This window comes from Pavona decussata, unplaced genomic scaffold, assembly GCF_977016875.1.
Source record: "Pavona decussata unplaced genomic scaffold, jaPavDecu1.1 SCAFFOLD_602, whole genome shotgun sequence".
NCBI classification, from domain to species: domain Eukaryota; kingdom Metazoa; phylum Cnidaria; class Anthozoa; order Scleractinia; family Agariciidae; genus Pavona; species Pavona decussata.
In genome coordinates this window covers 3,487,435-3,505,441 of record NW_028145860.1, presented here as the reverse complement: position 1 = coordinate 3,505,441, position 18,007 = coordinate 3,487,435, and the positions used below count along the sequence as shown (strand labels likewise).

At 36.9% G+C, this 18,007-nt stretch overlaps 2 protein-coding genes across 2 annotated transcripts; one reads left to right on the top strand and one right to left on the bottom strand.

Moving 5' to 3' along the window:
- The first annotated feature begins 17 nt into the window (after window positions 1-17).
- On the top strand, window positions 18-6,219 carry LOC146449433 (glycerol-3-phosphate phosphatase-like). The gene is made up of 9 exons (XM_085101588.1): window positions 18-120; window positions 199-266; window positions 904-996; window positions 1,309-1,449; window positions 2,285-2,350; window positions 3,012-3,162; window positions 3,745-3,844; window positions 4,007-4,048; window positions 4,953-6,219. The coding sequence occupies exons 1-9, from the start codon at window positions 33-35 to the stop codon at window positions 5,152-5,154; spliced, it is 951 nt and encodes a 316-aa protein (XP_084957714.1). The 5' UTR covers window positions 18-32; the 3' UTR covers window positions 5,155-6,219.
- On the bottom strand, window positions 6,144-16,650 carry LOC146449432 (beta-secretase 1-like). The gene is made up of 11 exons (XM_085101584.1): window positions 16,119-16,650; window positions 14,454-14,542; window positions 13,139-13,355; window positions 12,318-12,449; window positions 11,638-11,772; window positions 11,088-11,189; window positions 10,776-10,925; window positions 10,005-10,086; window positions 9,509-9,601; window positions 9,209-9,259; window positions 6,144-8,098 (listed from the first exon to the last, which is right to left on the bottom strand). The coding sequence occupies exons 1-11, from the start codon at window positions 16,332-16,334 to the stop codon at window positions 7,878-7,880; spliced, it is 1,488 nt and encodes a 495-aa protein (XP_084957710.1). The 5' UTR covers window positions 16,335-16,650; the 3' UTR covers window positions 6,144-7,877.
- Between the last annotated feature and the right edge of the window lie 1,357 nt (window positions 16,651-18,007).

Here is an 18,007-nt window from a genome sequence, read left to right as displayed (position 1 = left end):
CAAGCAATCAGCGGTAATTTATTGCAATCAAAATGGCGGACAAATCTTGTCTACTTCTTCAAGGAAAAGAAGCGAACGATTTCATTGCTTCTATGGATACATTTATTTTCGACTGCGATGGTAAGTGAATAAATTAGTCATGGGGATACTTCGGTGTGAGATTTTAAGAAATAAGACTTACTATTGCGTCTAACCTAGGGGTGCTTTGGAACGAGATTGGCCCCTTTGACGGTGCGGTAGAAGTTTTGCAAGAACTACGAAAATTGGTAAGAGAATTTTCCCACTGTATAGTTATAAATCCTCTTCTAGAGTATGAATCAATTTCATTCCTTTAGAAACGAAGCTTGAGAAAAGAGAGGATCTCTTGCTCTGCCCCCTCCCCTCTCCCCTAAGGAAGGCCTGATACTCAGATTACTGCCCTCCCCTCCCCCGTCTTGGGAAGGTTTGTATTGTTACAGCTGGGAACTTGTCAAGAGCTCTTCTTTAATCCTTAATTTTAAAAAAAATTGCTCATGCAAGTAGGAATGGCCAGCAGTTGCTTAGTGGTATCAGTGATGACCTTTAAATAAATGCAAAAATTAACAAATAAAAAATTGCAATGACAATAATAGTAACAGAGAAGGGAAAACAGTTGCGGATATAACAGAGTGTTATAATTAGATGCAGCAAAGGAGGATTTCACTGTGGGGCTAAAATTAATAATTTACTACTGCAAATATTTTGAGTCTAATCAATCAAATATACCCATTATTATAAAAACTACCTTCTTTTATGAAAGGCTGGATACGTCACTGAAAATTATGGCTATTTATTTTAACTTGGGGATTTTGTCACACTGTTCAGTGCTGTGACATTAACCTTTTATTATTTATATGTTTGTGTTGTATTTTTTTTTTTTTTCAGGGTAAAAGGATTTTCTTTATGACTAACAACAGCTCCAAGTCAAGAGCACAATATATGAAAAAGTTTGAAAAGTTTGGAATTGAAGCTTGCAAAGTGAGTTCAATATTTAATGAATTTTTTTCAGAATTTCATTTCTTACAGCCCAGTTCAAGAAAATCCCAAACTTTTTGTTAGCCGGCTAAAAACATGCATTTCTGAATGAATTTTCTTGAGTCTTTTGTTGTTGTCCAAACTTCCCCTTCAACCTCATCCCCAGGGTCTCTCCTTGTCATGTCCCAGGGAGCTCCCTGGTGAAGAGGAGAGACGTTGGAAACGAGGTTGACTTCCCCTTGTGTAACCACGACTTTATGGTAAACTGGAATTTTTTTTCTTTTTCCTGTTTAATTAATGATCTTTCATACACAGGAAGAAATCTATGGCACAGCATATGCTGTTGGGTATTATTTAAAGGAGATTCTCAAGTTTGATAAGAAAGTCTTCATCATTGGTACAACAGGGATGGTAGAGGAACTTGATGATTTGGGAATTCCACATACTGGCTCTGGAGTAAGTTGGATTCAGGCTGCAAAATGGAGCTTGTTTCCATGACTACCATGTATTAAAATTCTAGTTTGCATGTAACTTCTTTTAATGTACCTTGTTGGAGTGCTGGAGACGTACCCAGTCAGGTCAGAATTTGTGGGTGATCTTTGGGGATAGTCATTAGTGAACCAGGGATTGGGGGAGGGACCTTAAAAGTTTCTTGTTGGAACTTGAATTCACACCTGTCCACTGCCTCTCCCTCCCCCTCCCCCCATACACACACACCCTGCAGCGAGACACCTTGTGACAGTTTTACATGGTGTAGTGTATGATTCATGCTTGCAACTGATTCAAACTAGTCATCAGATCACATGTTTTCCCCTATTATTCAGTGATAAATAGCTATGTTGTTAATACCTTTTACTTCCACTGTGCTGTGTACATCGACCAAGACCTATTACGATCCACCCACTTCTTTAATTGAGAGTACCAGTTTTTTAGATCCTCGTACTGGAAATTGTTCTCTGCTGTCCTTAATCCTGTATATGACTTGAAACATTGTGGAGATGAATCACTGAATCACTCAAAATTAAGTTCCCAACACTGCCACCACTGTAAGAAAATCTGTGTTTCTGGTGTTAAGTTTTGAATCAACCTTGTTTTAAGCCTGTGTGGTCAGCCATTCCTGGACTGGGGCAACTGAAATTATCATGAGAGCAAAACCCCACTCCTCTCACAGGCTTCATTTTTGCCGGCAGCTTGGCTTTTCAGTCAATGTGGCTCCATTAAATTGCTTGCCTATGCAGTCTATGTCATTCTTTGAAAGCTAATCTGATAATACCTTAAAAACATTTTGCAGCCAGATCGGTCAACTGGTGGATACAATAATATGGGAGAGTGGAAGTCGCTTACTCTGGATCCAGAGGTACAAATTAAATAAAGACAGCACCTACATTAGCCCGAGAAAATGGGACTTAAATGTTTTTTTGCATATAATCAGTCTGCATGTATTCCTAAGTTTGTGAAAGGAAATGCGAACACAAAGAACACTGAAGTTCATGAAAATCAAATTAAAAGCAATTTAGAAATGTAAAAGAAACTTTTAAACTTTGTTTTTTTATTAAATGTCATTACCAAAAAAGTTAGCATTCAGAACAAAGAATGTAAATTATGCCACAGGGAAATTGGCTTTACAATCTTTGAACTTGAAAGTATTTTAACAGATTTTGTTTGACTGGCAATAGGCATCCACCAACACTCAACTTAAAGTGAATGAAATTAAGTCCATTGTGGTGTTTTCATTATCAATCAATCAATCAATCAATCAATCAATCAATCAATCAATCAATCAATCAATCAATCAATCAATCAAGCAATCAAGCAATCCATCCATCCATCAATTAATCAATCAGTCAATCCTCATTTGCCCCACTGATTCTAAATGTCTGCAAACGTCTTGAGATTTTTAAAGGTGGCATGCTTTTGGAGCAAAGTGTTTTGTCCAAGGACAGAGCATAAGAGTTGCTGAATGGATTCAAACTACTGTTTAATACCTTCTAACCAATTCATTTATTTTACTTCTTTAGGTTGGAGCAGTGGTTTGTGGATTTGATGAACACTTTAGTTACCAGAAACTTATCAAAGCTGCTAGTTATCTTGCTAAAGATTCCTGCTTATTTATTGCAACAAATACTGATGACAGGTTTCCATTTAGCAACAGTGACATTGTTATTCCAGGTAGTTGCTTTAAATTGTAATTATTCTGTTAAATGTGGTTCTTGAGTCCTAAAGTGTGACCATTCCAATGAAAGCTACTGAGCAGTACTTTCCTGTGGTGCTGTTTATTATTAGTACAAGGTGGTTCTAACTTTTTAGTTTGTGGAGGAAATCCTTAACTGTAACCATTCAAATGAAAGCTACTGAGCAGTACTTTTTGCATGGTGCTGTTTATTACTGACAGTACACTGTACAAGGTGGTTCTTAGTTTTGAGTCTGTGGATGAAATCCTTAATAAAGTGTGACCTTCCAAATGAAATTGCCATAAAGAGCTTTCTGCCAGTGCTGTACGAGGTGATTCAAACGTTTGAGTCTGTCGATGAAATCCTACATGCAATCTTTGAAAGTATATATGAACCATTCACTAATAAATGAAAGCTACTGAACAGTATGGTGTACGGTAATTTGTTTATTTTTTTCATGTACTTGTTCCAAATGATTTTTAATGGATTCGAATAAGAAACTTATTACTGTAAGTATTACAATTGATTTAGTATTATCGTGAGATAATGGAGATGATATTTATTTTCATGAATGTTTCAGGTACAGGTTGCTTTGTCATTTCCGTGGAAACAGCAGCCAGAAGAAAAGCAAAAATTATAGGAAAACCAGAAAGAATTATGTTTGACTGCATAAATTCACAGTAAGAACGGTTTGATGACACATTCTTTGTTCACTGTGTTCACTGCCTGTGGAAAACAGCACATTCAAATATTTTACAACAGTCAGTCACTGTGGTTTCTTACAGTCAGACTTGAAAAAACATAATCATTTTTATTTAATGCACACTTTATTCTTTTTTTAGTCACAACATTGACCCATCAAAGACCTGCATGATAGGAGATAGGTGAGTCATGTATAAAATAGACCTGTCTTGTAAACATGGCATTTAATTATATACAAAATTGTGGTTCACATTGTGAACACAAAATATTAATCAACTTTGTATACTTTTAAGTATGTACATCAGCATCAAATTTCTCTTTCTAATATTAATGCTTATTCAAACCCCTGAGGTCATGAGATTTAAGGCTATGATCACCTAAGGTGCATTTTCTTGATATTTCAACAACCTCTTCCTAGTATGTTTATAAGAAAAGTACGGGAACAAGATAGGAGAATTTGTTCTTTGACATTAGGGGTTAAAGGGTTGACTTGTTACCCCCCTCCCCCCCCCCCCCCCAACTTGCTTTTCCTTGTCAGAAGGATCAGTTTACCATGGAAGTCTGACCATGCCACAATGGTTTGTCACTGTCAGCGGCTTTAGTTCATACACTTTGGATTTTGAGTCCTGGTTGGTACACACTTAACAAAAAGGAGAGGGGTGGTGTTTTAATGTGATGTTGAAAGGGGGGGGGGGAGGTAGGGGGGAACACCTAATAATTTGGTGGTCTGTTCTTTCACTTGGCAAAAGATGAGTGTTCAGCAGTCAGTCCGTGGCTATGTTACAAGGTCGGTGGCATCTATTGTGAAGGCAGAGAAGTGTAGCCTTTCGTTGAGCATGTCTTACCTGTAGTTCCACAACTCTGGTTTCCTCAATGTGCATACTGTTAGGTAAATATGGCTAGATAGAGTTCCAGGACTGTGATAGGGTGCCAAGTTTGGCTTTTTGGTCCAAGAAGGGGGGCATTTTTCCAGAAAATCTAACTTTTTGAGTCTGTGATGAGATTACTACTAACAACACAAACTTTTCAAGTTTCCCCCAGTGTGAAAGCTGAGACTTAACATGTTTATTGAATGTATCCATTTAGACTTGGCACAGACATCTTGTTTGGCAATAACTGTGGCTTGAAGACTGTTCTTATGCTGACTGGAATCTCGACACTTGAAGATGTGAAAAGCTATCAGAGTTCCTGTGATCCCAGTGACAGGAAGTCCATTCCAGATTTTTATATGCCCAGTATAAAGGAGCTTAAATTACCATTGAGATCTGTAAGTAGTGCAGCTAGTTAGGTATTAATAATCTTTTGCTGAAAGAGGAGATGTTTGCAATGAAAGGAAACGGGACAGGTTAGGGCAGATCAGGAGTTTTTGATCAGGTAGAATCTATAACTGGCCTGCTAAATTACAACACAATACTTTAATTATTAATTCCTCCTGTCAGGCTTAAGAGTTAATTAAGAGTTAATTAAGAATTAATTTACAGATGTGGTCCCGGTTGTTGAGTTGTTGAATAAGCGTATAACTTTATCCAGTAGGTAAATCGCTATACAGCGGATAAAAATGTACTCCAACCCATACATTTTATCCGCTCTTTGAACAACTGGGGCTGGATAAATTTGTAAAATTTCATGCAATGTTAAAAATGAGAAAAAACATTTATTTATATGTACTAAAATAATACTTTGATGACAACAATATGCATATAATAGGTAATTCTACTATATCACTGTAATTGAAGCACTTTGTTAGCCAAAAAATCAGAAACTTGCTCCAGACTTGCCCAGTTTTAGGATGAACTACAGATTTTGTGTGTTTAATGTGGATCCCCTGGGGGGAGGGGGGCTTTTTTATGTTCACACCTCAAGAAGTGGGTTGTGTAATTACAAAATTAATATTAATAATGTTATTCTTACCATGGCACAGTAACAATTAGGACATTTAAGGTCAAGTTTTTCCATGCAGAAATGGATGATTGGTACACTCAGGTTTTGTCAGTGGTATTTATCTTGTGTTTGTAACATGGGAAATTGTGGCAGGGGTGGGGGGTTAATAAAAAGGGGAGCTTATTAAGAAAACCTGACCTCTAAACAGGGGACATATTACAGAGGAGGATTTAATCTAGGGGATGGGGGAGCTCCTCGATTGATGGTTTTCTTAGCAAAATTTAGTGTGCTAAAGTTATGTAAGGGTTTCATATTAATTATAATTTGGGGAATATTTCAGTTAAACGGAAAGTTGTAAAATGTAGTTGCAGGTATAAACAGAGGAAACACGCAGGATGAATCTGTAATCTATTTTTATTACAAAATGCTTGTTACAAAAGGCAATTGAAATAAAAAATGTTTCTGTTCAATATCCCTTGCAATATACTTTACATGCATGTTACAAAGTTACGGTGTAGATGCTTTTAAATTGGTCATGCCTGTACTGTACGTGAATTATTAGCATTGAAATGTGTCAATGATCTTGTTAGTTTAAAAGACTGCATAATGAGAATTTCCAAATGTTTCTTTATTTTACTAAGCCAAACATTTATCAAGTATTTAAGGAAAAACGATTACAAACCGTTACGGTAGTGTTTTCTGTTGCACGGAAAGAAAACAAATAAATGTAGCTCCATCTAATAACGTGATAACTAAAAAATAACATTCTACACAAATCTTCTTAATTTGTAGTAATTCTGATATTCAATGTAATTATCCCTATTAAAAAATATCCTTTTGTTACACATTACTATTTATAATAACATATTTCTCTAATTAACCATGAGACAAGTTAACTTGATTTCATATTTGAGTTTTAAGGCTTGGCCATCGTTAATTATTTTAAATCAGTTTTCACATAAGGTTTGGAACACTGGACCAAAGAACAGTTTCACATTGAGGGTATAAAAGTACAGTGGAACCCCGTTAATACGACCACCTTCGGGCCGCGAAAATGCGGTTGTAATAACGGAGTGATCAGATTAACAAGGTTGTAAAACTAAGGAAATGACTGGACTTTCAATTCATTTGGGGCACAAAAAAGTGGTCGTAATAACAAGGTGGTCCTATTAACGAGGTGGTCGTAAGGCAGGGTTCCACTGTAATACCATTTCTCAACTAATTAAAGTAAATCTAATCACAACAAAAAGGATAAAAGTCAACTTGAGTAGTTGCATGGTGCATCTATTATACAGTCAGACAATACAGTGTTACCACAGTGTCACAGTGCTTGAAACTTAACTCAACTAAACCATTGATAACTCAAACCTGAAAACCACACTTAATGATTCCTTCATCTCAATGGTTAATGCAAAATATTGCACCTAACAATCAACTTACTGTTAATGGGTACTATCCTATAAATGGATAACAATTATTACATAGTAAAATATTTCAATGAACTAAATAGAGCTATTAAGTTTATAGCAGATCAATGAATATCATACCAAAGTAAATATTAGTTGCAATAATTGAGTTACAGGGTGCGAGGTAATGTATAAGGAAACTGATGCATTAGAGTCAATTGAATAATAATAATAACAAAAGCTTTTGCTTTCTAGGATTAATCTCATGTCATGTAATATGATTCTAGCTTCAAGCCTGTTAATGAAATCCTAATTAATTTCATTCAAATGAAAACTACTGAGCAGTACTTTCCTGTGGTGCTGTTTATTATGCTGTACAAGGTGGTTCTAACTTTTGAGTCTGTGGATGAAATCCTAAATTGTGACCATTCAAATAAAAACTACTGAGCAGTACTTTCCTGTGGTGCTGTTTATTATGCTGTAAAAGGTGGTTCTAACTGTTGAGTCTGAGGATGAAATCCTAAAGCGAGGCCATTCAAATCAAAGCTACTGAGCAGTACTTCCTGGGGTGAATGTTACTGTACTATACAAGGTATTCCGACTGTTTGCATCTGTGGATGAAATCTGCAAGCTTGAACAATTTAAATGAAAGCTGCTACATAAGTGCTATTTTCCAGTGGCGCAGTTCATTCATCAGTTTTTTTTTAGCTAAACTTGAAAAGGGTTAGTGACTAAAAAAGTCGCTTCTAAGAGATGTTTTATCAGTTGCTGGAGTTTCAGGTGCAGTTAGCTGCTGTCTCTGTCTATGTCTCTTACAACTGGCTTGCGCCAAGAGAACAAAAATTGGCAAAAGGCACAGTCCGCACACGCCAGCCATGACATATGCTACAGTGAGGAGTGCTGTGTCAGAGCTTTCAGTTTCTATGTATTCGCAGTCCACTGGATCTGAAAGAAAAGACAAGAAATTACACTCACTGAGTACTGCTTCACTTCTCATTACTGTAAATTATTTATTAATTATTTATTTTTATTGAAGATAATACAAGAAAAAAACAACAACTAATGTTTTCATTTTTAAAGCTACTTGTAACAGTAATGCTGAAAAGTGCTAAATAGCCTGCCAGCAAGCTCACAGGGGTGGGGAGAGGGAAGACGCTCCTTCTCCCCTCCCCCAAGAGCTTGCTCGCAGGCTAAGTGCTCAACAGTGGAATTTGACAAAGTGGATCAAAGAACAACTATCACAACTCAAGAACACAACCTTTTGAACCCAATGGAACTAATTAAACAAGACTAGTTCTTGAATTCCTTTCTTAGATTTCCACTGCTATGAGTAAGTGCTGTGAAAAATATAACTTTATTGACCTTTATTCACGGTGGCCATGTTGAGTCTCAGGAGAATAAAAAGCTTTGTTTTACACGGTAAGCCTTGCACTGAGTTTGCGTCTGGCCGAGGCTTGCCGTGCGAAAACAAAGCTTTTTATTCCCCCAAGACTCAACATGCCCGCTGAGTGATAAGGGTCTATAATGCGACTAGGTGCTGGAAACTAAAACTGTTGGTAAAGGAATGTTGTGTTTGGATTACTGCAGCTTTCAATAACACAAATTCTGAAGTTCAAAAGTTAAACTTGATTGATGGTTTATTTTTCATCACTGTCCTGTCAATCATCATAGTTCACACCTTAGAAAACAATGAAGTTTAGATTAATGAAGAAAAAAAAGTTGATGTTTACAGTGCACTGTGATTGGTGGAATTTAATCCTCTTTGTTGGTCGTTAGTTTCGCAGATTCAATTATAACTGACCGCAATAAAAAACGCAACTTTTACTTGCATTTTGAGGTTCAGAGTTTTCATGCATGTTTTCAAAAGGTACTGCACAGTAACTGGGTCACTTTCACAAGCATCCAAAATCTTCCAAAAGTTAGAACCACATCATTTGACTGACTATGGGAGTGAAAGGGTTAATTGAAGAAATAGGTGCTGTTTTGTGAAGAGATGATTTATAAATTATAAATATTTGGAGCTAGCCTCAATATGGATAAGAATTAATTCCTTACCTCTGCTAAATGGTCCCCTGACTTCTGAACTGGGGTTGAGTCGCCCCTCAGCTGTTTTGAAAAACAAAAGATAATTTTAACAGTTAATAAAAACAAAATAGGAAGTAGGGCTTGCAATAATATGTCCAATGTATCACTCATAGTTTACGTCATGATTTACAAGATTTCAACTTTTAATTAACTATTTTTCTCAAAGTAAAATTTAATTGGTTATTTTCTGTATTTTTTAGCCCATGTTACACATTTGTACCCCTGGATTGTGCTACTGATCCTAACAAAAGTCAAACTAATTTTAATTACCTCCACATGTTGTTGCTGCAAACCCTACTTGGACATTTTCTCTGTCAAAAACCACATAAAAGCCTTCCATGATTACGGCACCTATCACCGTACCTGAAACAGAAAATATATCATGCATCAATAATATTACTTGTTATTATCAGGATGTACACCACAGTCTGGCTGCAACTTTGTCACGGACTGGCTATTTTGATGCCTGAACCTGTTAATTTCTAAATACAGGTTACTGTTAATAAACCAGAAAGTGGCTTTCAATTGAGTGTTGTAAAACCAAAACCAAAACCAAAGTTAGTTGTCAGTAAATATTATTACTACTGGCCTATCGCAACAAGTGTAAAAAAACAACCGAAAAATCAGAATTTGAAGCAAATACAAGTCACCAACACCAGACTAGGGAAAATGCGTGCGAGAATTCATCCTTGCTGATTTTTTGCTGGATCTTCTGCAAAAATTATTGAAACCCCTACTGCTGTGTAGTTTTTTAACAATTGCATACCTTTATCAGCTTTTGTGATAGCAAACTTATAACAGTGCTGTCCAGGGAGAGGGCCATGCTCAATTGTTTCTCTCAAGTAAAGCTGCAAAGAAACAACTTCTATTAAATCTAACCAATTTTGTTAGTATAATGTGGCAAATTTTCGAATTAAGCAACTAACCTCTCATTATATAGCAACCCCTTTACCAAGCAAAAGAACCAACAAAACAACCCAAATGACTTGGCAAGTTTTGAGGAAACACTACCATTATTTTGAGCCCAACCTGGTTTCTGTAGCATGAATCATGCAACTAAGAGTACTCATTACTACCCTCCCCCCCCCCCCCCCGACCACACCCTGGGTTGCCCTTGGCATTCTGTTAGGCCTCCATAACAGTTTCTTGGTGTCAATTATACACCTCACCCTGGGTGGACAGCAGTGATGCCAACTCTCCTGCTTTTGGCGGGAGACTTACGCTTTTTTGCCTCGTCTCCCACTCTCCCGCTTTGGTACATAAATCTCCCACTTTTTACGTCCGCTATAAATATTGAATACTTAGTAAGAGTAATAACTGCTCAAAAAAAAAACAGACTTCCTCCTTGTCTTTTTGTGTCACACTCCGAATAGATAAGATTGAACGCATATTGTGCCTTACTTTTTTCCATTGAACGTAATGTAATGTCGATTTTTGTACTCCGGGGGTTGGCAGGTATGGGACAGAGACAATGTGGAGTAAGGGTTGATTACCGCAAGTGCAATAAGGCATTGGCTCCTGAAGTCACTCATCTTACCTGTGGAGGTATTTTCAACCTAAACTCCTTGGAATTGCTAACAGAAGAGAGCAGCGATATGGACATGTCTGGGAATTCCTCCCAAGGTGTCCTGTCATAGTTCCAACACATCATTTGTCTACCTATCCAAAAATCGTCTGGCACACCCAGCTAGAACAGCAAACGAAATTAAAATCATGTTACATTATAAGAGATAACATTAACTTCCAGTTCCATCAAATTGTTTTGACATTCCTGACAAAATAGCGGAGGAGAAACATACCAAACCAAAAAATAAAACAAATAAATAAACATTATTGCCCAGTTCCTTACCTTGTCAAATTTCTTGAGTCGTTCAAGAATTCCATCAAATACTTCTTCTGACACTCTGAGGTTTGTAGTTCCACTGTCCACTATTGTCTTGTCATAATTATACTGAGGAAAACAGATTTATTATAATATATTTTATTAACTAGTTCTGACTAATTGCCACATTATGGGTAAAGATTCCCCTAATGGTTTACCAGACCAATAGTATACCCCCACTGGCAAGCATGCCATTCACCAAAAATTATTTGACTAATATGATGTGAAATCTGATTGGCTGCACAAGCAGTCAGGATTTTTCTCCTGCTTCACTTTCTTTTTATTTGGACTGTTCATAGGCGTTAACCCTTCCAAATGCCACCTTTCTGTCTTGGAAACATAATAAAACTTTCTTTCTAACCCAGACTGTCTAGTCCACATCAGGACCTAACAATAATTGTCGAGTCCAGATGAGATCCACTCATTTTATTTTTATGCTAGTAATCAGACAGCATGAATACATGAATGGTGTATCAAATATTGTCTTTGTTATAAATTATTAACAATGTCTAATTACCTTTTTGCAATCTAGATTTAAGCTTTCTCCGCCCACTGCAATATCAGTTATGACAACTTCATAATACCATTTCTTCACTACTGGAGTGTAAAGAAGGTCACCTTCATATAGCTCATCATCAACTTCACCAAAAACCTACAAAAAAAGAGGGTTACATTGCATTGTGAGCAAACACAAGGCCAGCAACACACCGGGGATTTTATAAACTGTTCGCCATGAAATTGGAAGCCATTATTGGTGTACTAGGCAAGATTCACAGGATCACCAGCAAATTTAATTGCCAATATCAGACATGCCAGATTTTTCAGTTGCTCATCACGGTGCATGATCAAAATTGGTAGCAAAAATCACATATAGAGCATACTTGGTGAAAAGAAAAAAAAGAGAAAAAAGAGAATGTGGTGTGACACTGCAATCTCAATAATCAGACACCTCAAACATTCTTTTTCTTAACCCTTAAACCCCTTATATCAGGAACAAATTCTTGTATCTATCTTATTTCTCCTTTTAATAAAGATTTCTACTTGCTCAAACATACAGTTCATGAGAAAAAAGGGATAGATCATCAAATTCTCCCAACTAGTATCAAAAGAAATATATTAACAACAGTGAGGAGAAAACGCATTTTGATACTAAGGCTTTAGGGGTTAAACATCATGTTGCTGTTTAATTAAACTTACCATAGTTCCAGCTACGGTTGGTTCAGAGGAGAAATCAATTTCACTACTTCCACACAACTGCATAGAAAATGAGTCCTTAACGACACCATTATCAACAAACTGGTCAAAGACTGGAAGAACACTTGAATCAGGCTGGCGGAAATACAAAAAAATATCATTGAATACAATAGACAAGTGGTCACTAATTAAGAGAGGTGTTTGCTTACAGCAGGTGGTTAGTAGCAATAAATGAAGTTTGTTTTTGGTTTTCAAAGCAGGTTTACTTTTTTGTTGTTTCAGAGTTTTTAACTAACAAACATGTTTGTCCCATGAACCTAGTTTAATGGCCTTTAGAGCATCCGTACTAGTAATTATTGGAAGGTCTTAGGTTCGACTCCTGATACTGATGCTCAGAATTTCTTATTCCAAGTTTGCCTGTGTCATTACTGAATAATACATCATTCTCATTTGTTCACCAGGCTTAAAATATTACATCACATTTCCTTTCACTGCGCATATGCCACTCATTGACATTCCAATCCTAGCAGTATGCAGGATGTTTGTCCCATGAACCTAGGTTAATCGCCAATGCTCCCACGAGTCTCCTGTAGCTCAGTGGTAGAGCATCCAAACTAGCAATCGGAAGGTCTTAGGTTCGACTCCTAATAGGAGCACTCAGAATTTCTTTTTCTGAGTTTGCCTGTGTCAGTACTGAATAATACATCATTCTCATTTGTTCATCAGGCTGAAAATATAACATCACATTTCCTTTCATCCACTACTTTCTACATGGAAAAGATGTTTTTCAGAGCTATTTCAATTTTCCTTCATTTGTCACTTACTTTTGATAATCGAGTATATCCAAGACCAAGGATCCCCTCCCACATGGAACCATTGATGTAAAAATTATCTGAAGACAAAATGGCTGCCACGTTAACACGCACTGTGGCATTAGGTCCTTCCACAAAACGCAACAGGTCAGACCCTAGCTCTCCTTCCCAGTTTCCTTGTGTGTACGGCACAGCAACAGGTCTGTTAAGATCTACATATGTAGTCGACCTTCAACAAAAATGAAGAAAATGCAAAATCAATTAGCACCAACTTGAAGCAACAAGTATTATTTTATGTATTTTTCTGGATGTTGATCAGATCTACAACTGACTGTTTTTCCTTACTGCATCTTGATAGCCCCCAAATTATCCCAGTAAATACTCTCACGTTGCACTCAATACATCCTTTTTATTATAAAGCTGAACTGGTCTGCAGTGAAAAGGATAATAAACAGTTCCCTGAGTGTTCCATGTACACCATGCACTAAGAAGGACTGCTCAGAAAATGTGTATCCTATTAATAACATGTGAAAGTGTTGGTTTTATAACAAAGTCACTGTTCAGTAACAATATTTATTTGGCAACTGTAAAATTGTAAAAAGAAGTTCCCCCCACCCCACCCACAAAAGTCTCCTAAAGCCATCCTTCTGATGATAATACCCCCCTCCACCCCCCCACGCACCCCAACAAGCCTGTCAATGGCCAAGATATTGACAGGCTACTACGTTCAGCAGAATTAAGTACACAAAATCATAATACAGCTAATACTGTAAAATTTCAAATAAAAGCCCAGGGCTTATCATGTAAAATGCCATTTGCAAGGCCTCTTTTGTTTCCCCTCAGCATTTGACATAACCATATTCATCCACTGTATAACAACAGGATGCTTTTGCCATTACCATTCCCCATAATTTTAGGAAATACGTCAATGAACCTACTTAAATGACCTTACTCACCACGCAACTACCTTAAGCTCATGAATATGAATGTGTGGGCTCAATTCTTGGCAGGGATTCAAGATTTTTTTTCCATCCCTCCCTTGTGAAAGACTACATTCCATACTTTATACTTCTTTAATGTATACATGCACCGGTATTCAGTATAATTTCCAGTTAAGTGAGGGCCGGCCCGGGATCAGATCAAAAAGACAATGAAAGCTTGCTTCTCGACCTGACAAATTGAATGCCAAATTTAAGAAGATTTGGAGAGAACCAGATCTATTGACCCCTCAGTTTTCTTCATTGACACCCTGGATTTCAAAGTTATCTGCAACACTGTGTATTTGTATTTGATAATTTCAGCTTCACCCAATTTAAGTTCTACTTACCTGTCTGTGTGATAGTAGAAAGGAAGGTATGGATGAGGTGAAGCTGCCACTGCAAAGTTACTGCTTCCTGTATCAACAAGGACATTTATCTGTACAGATTAAAGGTTGACATAAGTATTATTACACGCCCATGCTATTGAGTTAAGACATCCTTAAAAACTGGATTGAAACTTGTCATATTTCTTGTACTGTTGTAATGTCATGCAAGAAAGCCTTTATTTCCTCACTGCCAATATGTTACCAAGAGTACTAGTAGGGTCTTTTTTATACTAATTTACTTAATCAGCTTTTGAGGTCAGCCCCTCATGAAATATCTGCGTATTTGAAAAGTTCTTAGTTAATGCTGAGAAATTCTGCAAAGAAATTGTTTTGATTTTTTTTAAGTCTGGCTACACTAATGACAAGACTATAGGAAACACCTTCTTTCTAAATGTTCACTCTTTGACTAATGGCTAAAATTATATTTTGTGGCTTTAATTTGTTATCGGTGTGTATTTGATTTTCATAATTTGGAAAAAAGGAAATATATAAAAATGAAGTGGATTGAAAAAATACAACCACAAAAAAAATATGAGACCACAACAGATACACGTACCAGAAAGTCACAATTTGCATAAAGAAGAAACAAGAATGTTATTATCTTGATTCTAATGATTATAAAATATTCCCTTGTTTCTGAAAAGCACGATTGGCTTCTAAAATGTTTCTTGGAGGTTCAGTGGCGAAACATTGCTTTCCCAATTTTTTTTTCTAGTTTAACTAGGCTTTTAACGCGATAACATGAACAAAGAAATGAAATGTATACATATCTTTTTGTCTAGTCTAGCTCACTAAATTTTTAGTTGAGCCTGTTTACCGAATTGAGCTTTTCACCTGCTTCTGCAAGGAAGTCGAAGTGTCAAACATTAAAATGGCTTTCAACTTACAATTTGGCAAGCGACATGGACTTTCTTGTTGTCTTCTTGATCAGAAATTTACCCCGAAAAAAGTAAATATTACTTTCGTGCTGGTCATGTACGCAGGTGTGTTTCAAAGTATGACTGTCAACGTACGATAACTATTTCCTCCAGAAAATACAATCCAATAAACGGCGTTTCGATTGTTTTTAAATTACATAAAACGAAAATTTACTTTGATCTTGTAGGTAGATTACTGCGCGGACATTAAGTTGGTTTACAAATGCATGCAATTGACAACAATGTTTACATGTACGTAAACGATTCCTTATATTTTTATACCGCCAAAGCGAAATCATGTTTGGAAGCTCTCAATGTGTACCGAATTGACTAAAACAGAAATTAAACATTATAGTTTTTATCTTTTTATAACTATATTACGACCATATGTATAATCTGTCTTTACGAGTATCGAATAAAACGCTTGTCGGAAAATGCGAAAAGGCAATACGTGTACACAACTTCCGCGATAGCATTGCCTCTTCGAAAGTAGGGCATATATTACTTCGGTATAAAATTAGAAAGTAGAATCATTGATACGTGTTTTCAAGTGGTTAAACAAACGCATAATAGAAACGATATCGAAAAAAAAGCGACGAAGGGGGAATGAGAGACGACAAAGGAGCTGCATAAGGCCAAGAAAGATTAATGTGGGCGAAAGAAGACAATGGTAAACACATGGATACTTTGAAAAATACGCATCACTCACTCGTTGTGCTGGTGTTCCAAGATCTGTAGCGATGTAGTAGCCCTGTCCAGGGCGACCTTTTAAGTTTTCAGTAGGATTTCCACGGCTATCTTTCAGATCTCGTTTCGTGCGAAGAAGAGGAACACTATAACTGCCTTTCTTGCCAGCCAAATTCACATCGAAGCACAAAATGAGCACAAGAAATACACGGCATGATTGCGGGTAAAATTTACGCATCGCGAACCTGAAATCCTTTGAAGTTCACCTCCAACCAGAACAATTCCAAATGTGCAAATCTTGCGTTAGACATTCATGGAAGATCCAAGGTTATCGTTTTGCATTTTTTCCGCGTAGATGATTAGCATCTTCACGCCATATTGGAAGTTTTACGGCAAGGCGCGGTTTCCATGCAATCAACTTATCGGCCTGCATCTCTGCTTACTTCCGGTTCCAGACATCACGGCCAAATTTAGGATATGAAACATCACCGCTAAATGAACATCATGTCTCTACAAAGTTCAAGGGTTTTCTTCTGAAGTTTGTAGCTTCATTGTCTACTGTTTGTTTCAAGTTGTTTATTTAATATTAAATCTGATATCCTTAAAAGTGAAAAAGCCAAAGGGAAACCGGAAATTGCTGCTGGTTCCCGCCCAGCCATCACGTTCTATAATTTTTGTTCTTGTTTAATTTTCGTATTTAACTTCCCGTCAGTTTTGGTATTTAAGACATGTTCGATCTGGATATGATATTCTTGTAGTTGTATTCATTGTTATAACTGAAATTAAAGTTTAAGCCCAAGAAAAACATGCCCCACTCTTCCACAACGATAAGCCGGAATTACTTCGGGCGCTTCCTCGCTTTTCGGTTAGTACCCGACCGATGACCCGAGGTTTGATTTGGTTTGACACGAGCGGTGCGAAGAATTTCGTTCCTCTCCCCAGCCCCTTGTTGTTTACTTTCCCACACGCCCCACTTAGCACTTGCAGGTTTTCCGCGCGGAGGTTCGCAAGAATGGGTACAAATTTGGGCTAAAAAATGGGCACAGTTCAGTTCAGTTCAGTTTATTGTTTTGCCATAAGTTGTACAAAAGCAAGGAAAAAACACTAATGGCGAGGAAGTCCAAGGGAATCTTAAAATATATTACACAGTCATATTAATCATAGTTAGGTTGAAAAAAGCAAAAATCAAAGTGAAAAGCAGAGGTAAATAAATAAATAAATAAACAAATAAATAAATATATAAATGAATATTTATGATAAGAGGAATGCTTTCAGCTTACTACAAAAGGAAGCGGTACTTGTTGTATTTCGAATTTCAAGACTAAGAGGGTTAAAAAAATTAGGACCTCGGAAACTGCGTTGTGGTAAATAAAAAAAGCTCCGAACTTCTAGTGCTATAGAACTCCATAGGAATGCACTTGGCGTGTCACCAAAAACATGTTATTGAAGCTATAAGGAAGTAAGCCAGATTTATTTGTAAAACCAAACAACTGAGTCACGATTCATGTTGCACGCAAATAATGCATGGCCAACAAGCTGACGTATGACTAATACAACTGGGACACTTGGACAAACGACAGCGAAGTGAAGCCGGATCCAAATGATGCGTTCCTATGGGGTGATGACCGTGATCCGGATCAGGATTTCTGATAGAACAGGATCAGAAGTATTTAATAAAACGTAAAACCAAATGCAAGGCTGAACTGACAGCTAAAAAGGGTAATTATATGGCCCAATATTAGACAAAACTAACCTTCTTCAGGGGCTGCAAAAAGCTAAGTAAAAAAATGGAAATAAACGGTATAGAAAGAGGTTACCCTAGCACTCACAGGCTTCTTTTTTATCCATTTTTTTATCGCCAGTAATTAACGCAATTAGCGACATATTAGGGCCATTTATACGGGGAAAATA

What these genes read in the sequence shown, in the direction of transcription:
- LOC146449433 (XM_085101588.1), top strand. Translation starts at nt 33, where the DNA reads ATGGCGGACAAATCTTGTCTACTTCTTCAAGGAAAAGAAGCGAACGAT. An exon ending in CGCTTACTCTGGATCCAGAG is followed by an intron (nt 2,351 to 3,011) that starts GTACAAATTAAA and finishes TTACTTCTTTAG; the next exon opens with GTTGGAGCAGTGGTTTGTGG. An exon ending in TTTGACTGCATAAATTCACA is followed by an intron (nt 3,845 to 4,006) that starts GTAAGAACGGTT and finishes TTCTTTTTTTAG; the next exon opens with TCACAACATTGACCCATCAA.
- LOC146449432 (XM_085101584.1), bottom strand. Translation starts at nt 16,334, where the DNA reads ATGCGTAAATTTTACCCGCAATCATGCCGTGTATTTCTTGTGCTCATT. An exon ending in GGTTGAAAATACCTCCACAG is followed by an intron (nt 10,087 to 10,775) that starts GTAAGATGAGTG and finishes GTTTCTTTGCAG; the next exon opens with CTTTACTTGAGAGAAACAAT. An exon ending in TGCAGCAACAACATGTGGAG is followed by an intron (nt 9,260 to 9,508) that starts GTAATTAAAATT and finishes TTTTCAAAACAG; the next exon opens with CTGAGGGGCGACTCAACCCC.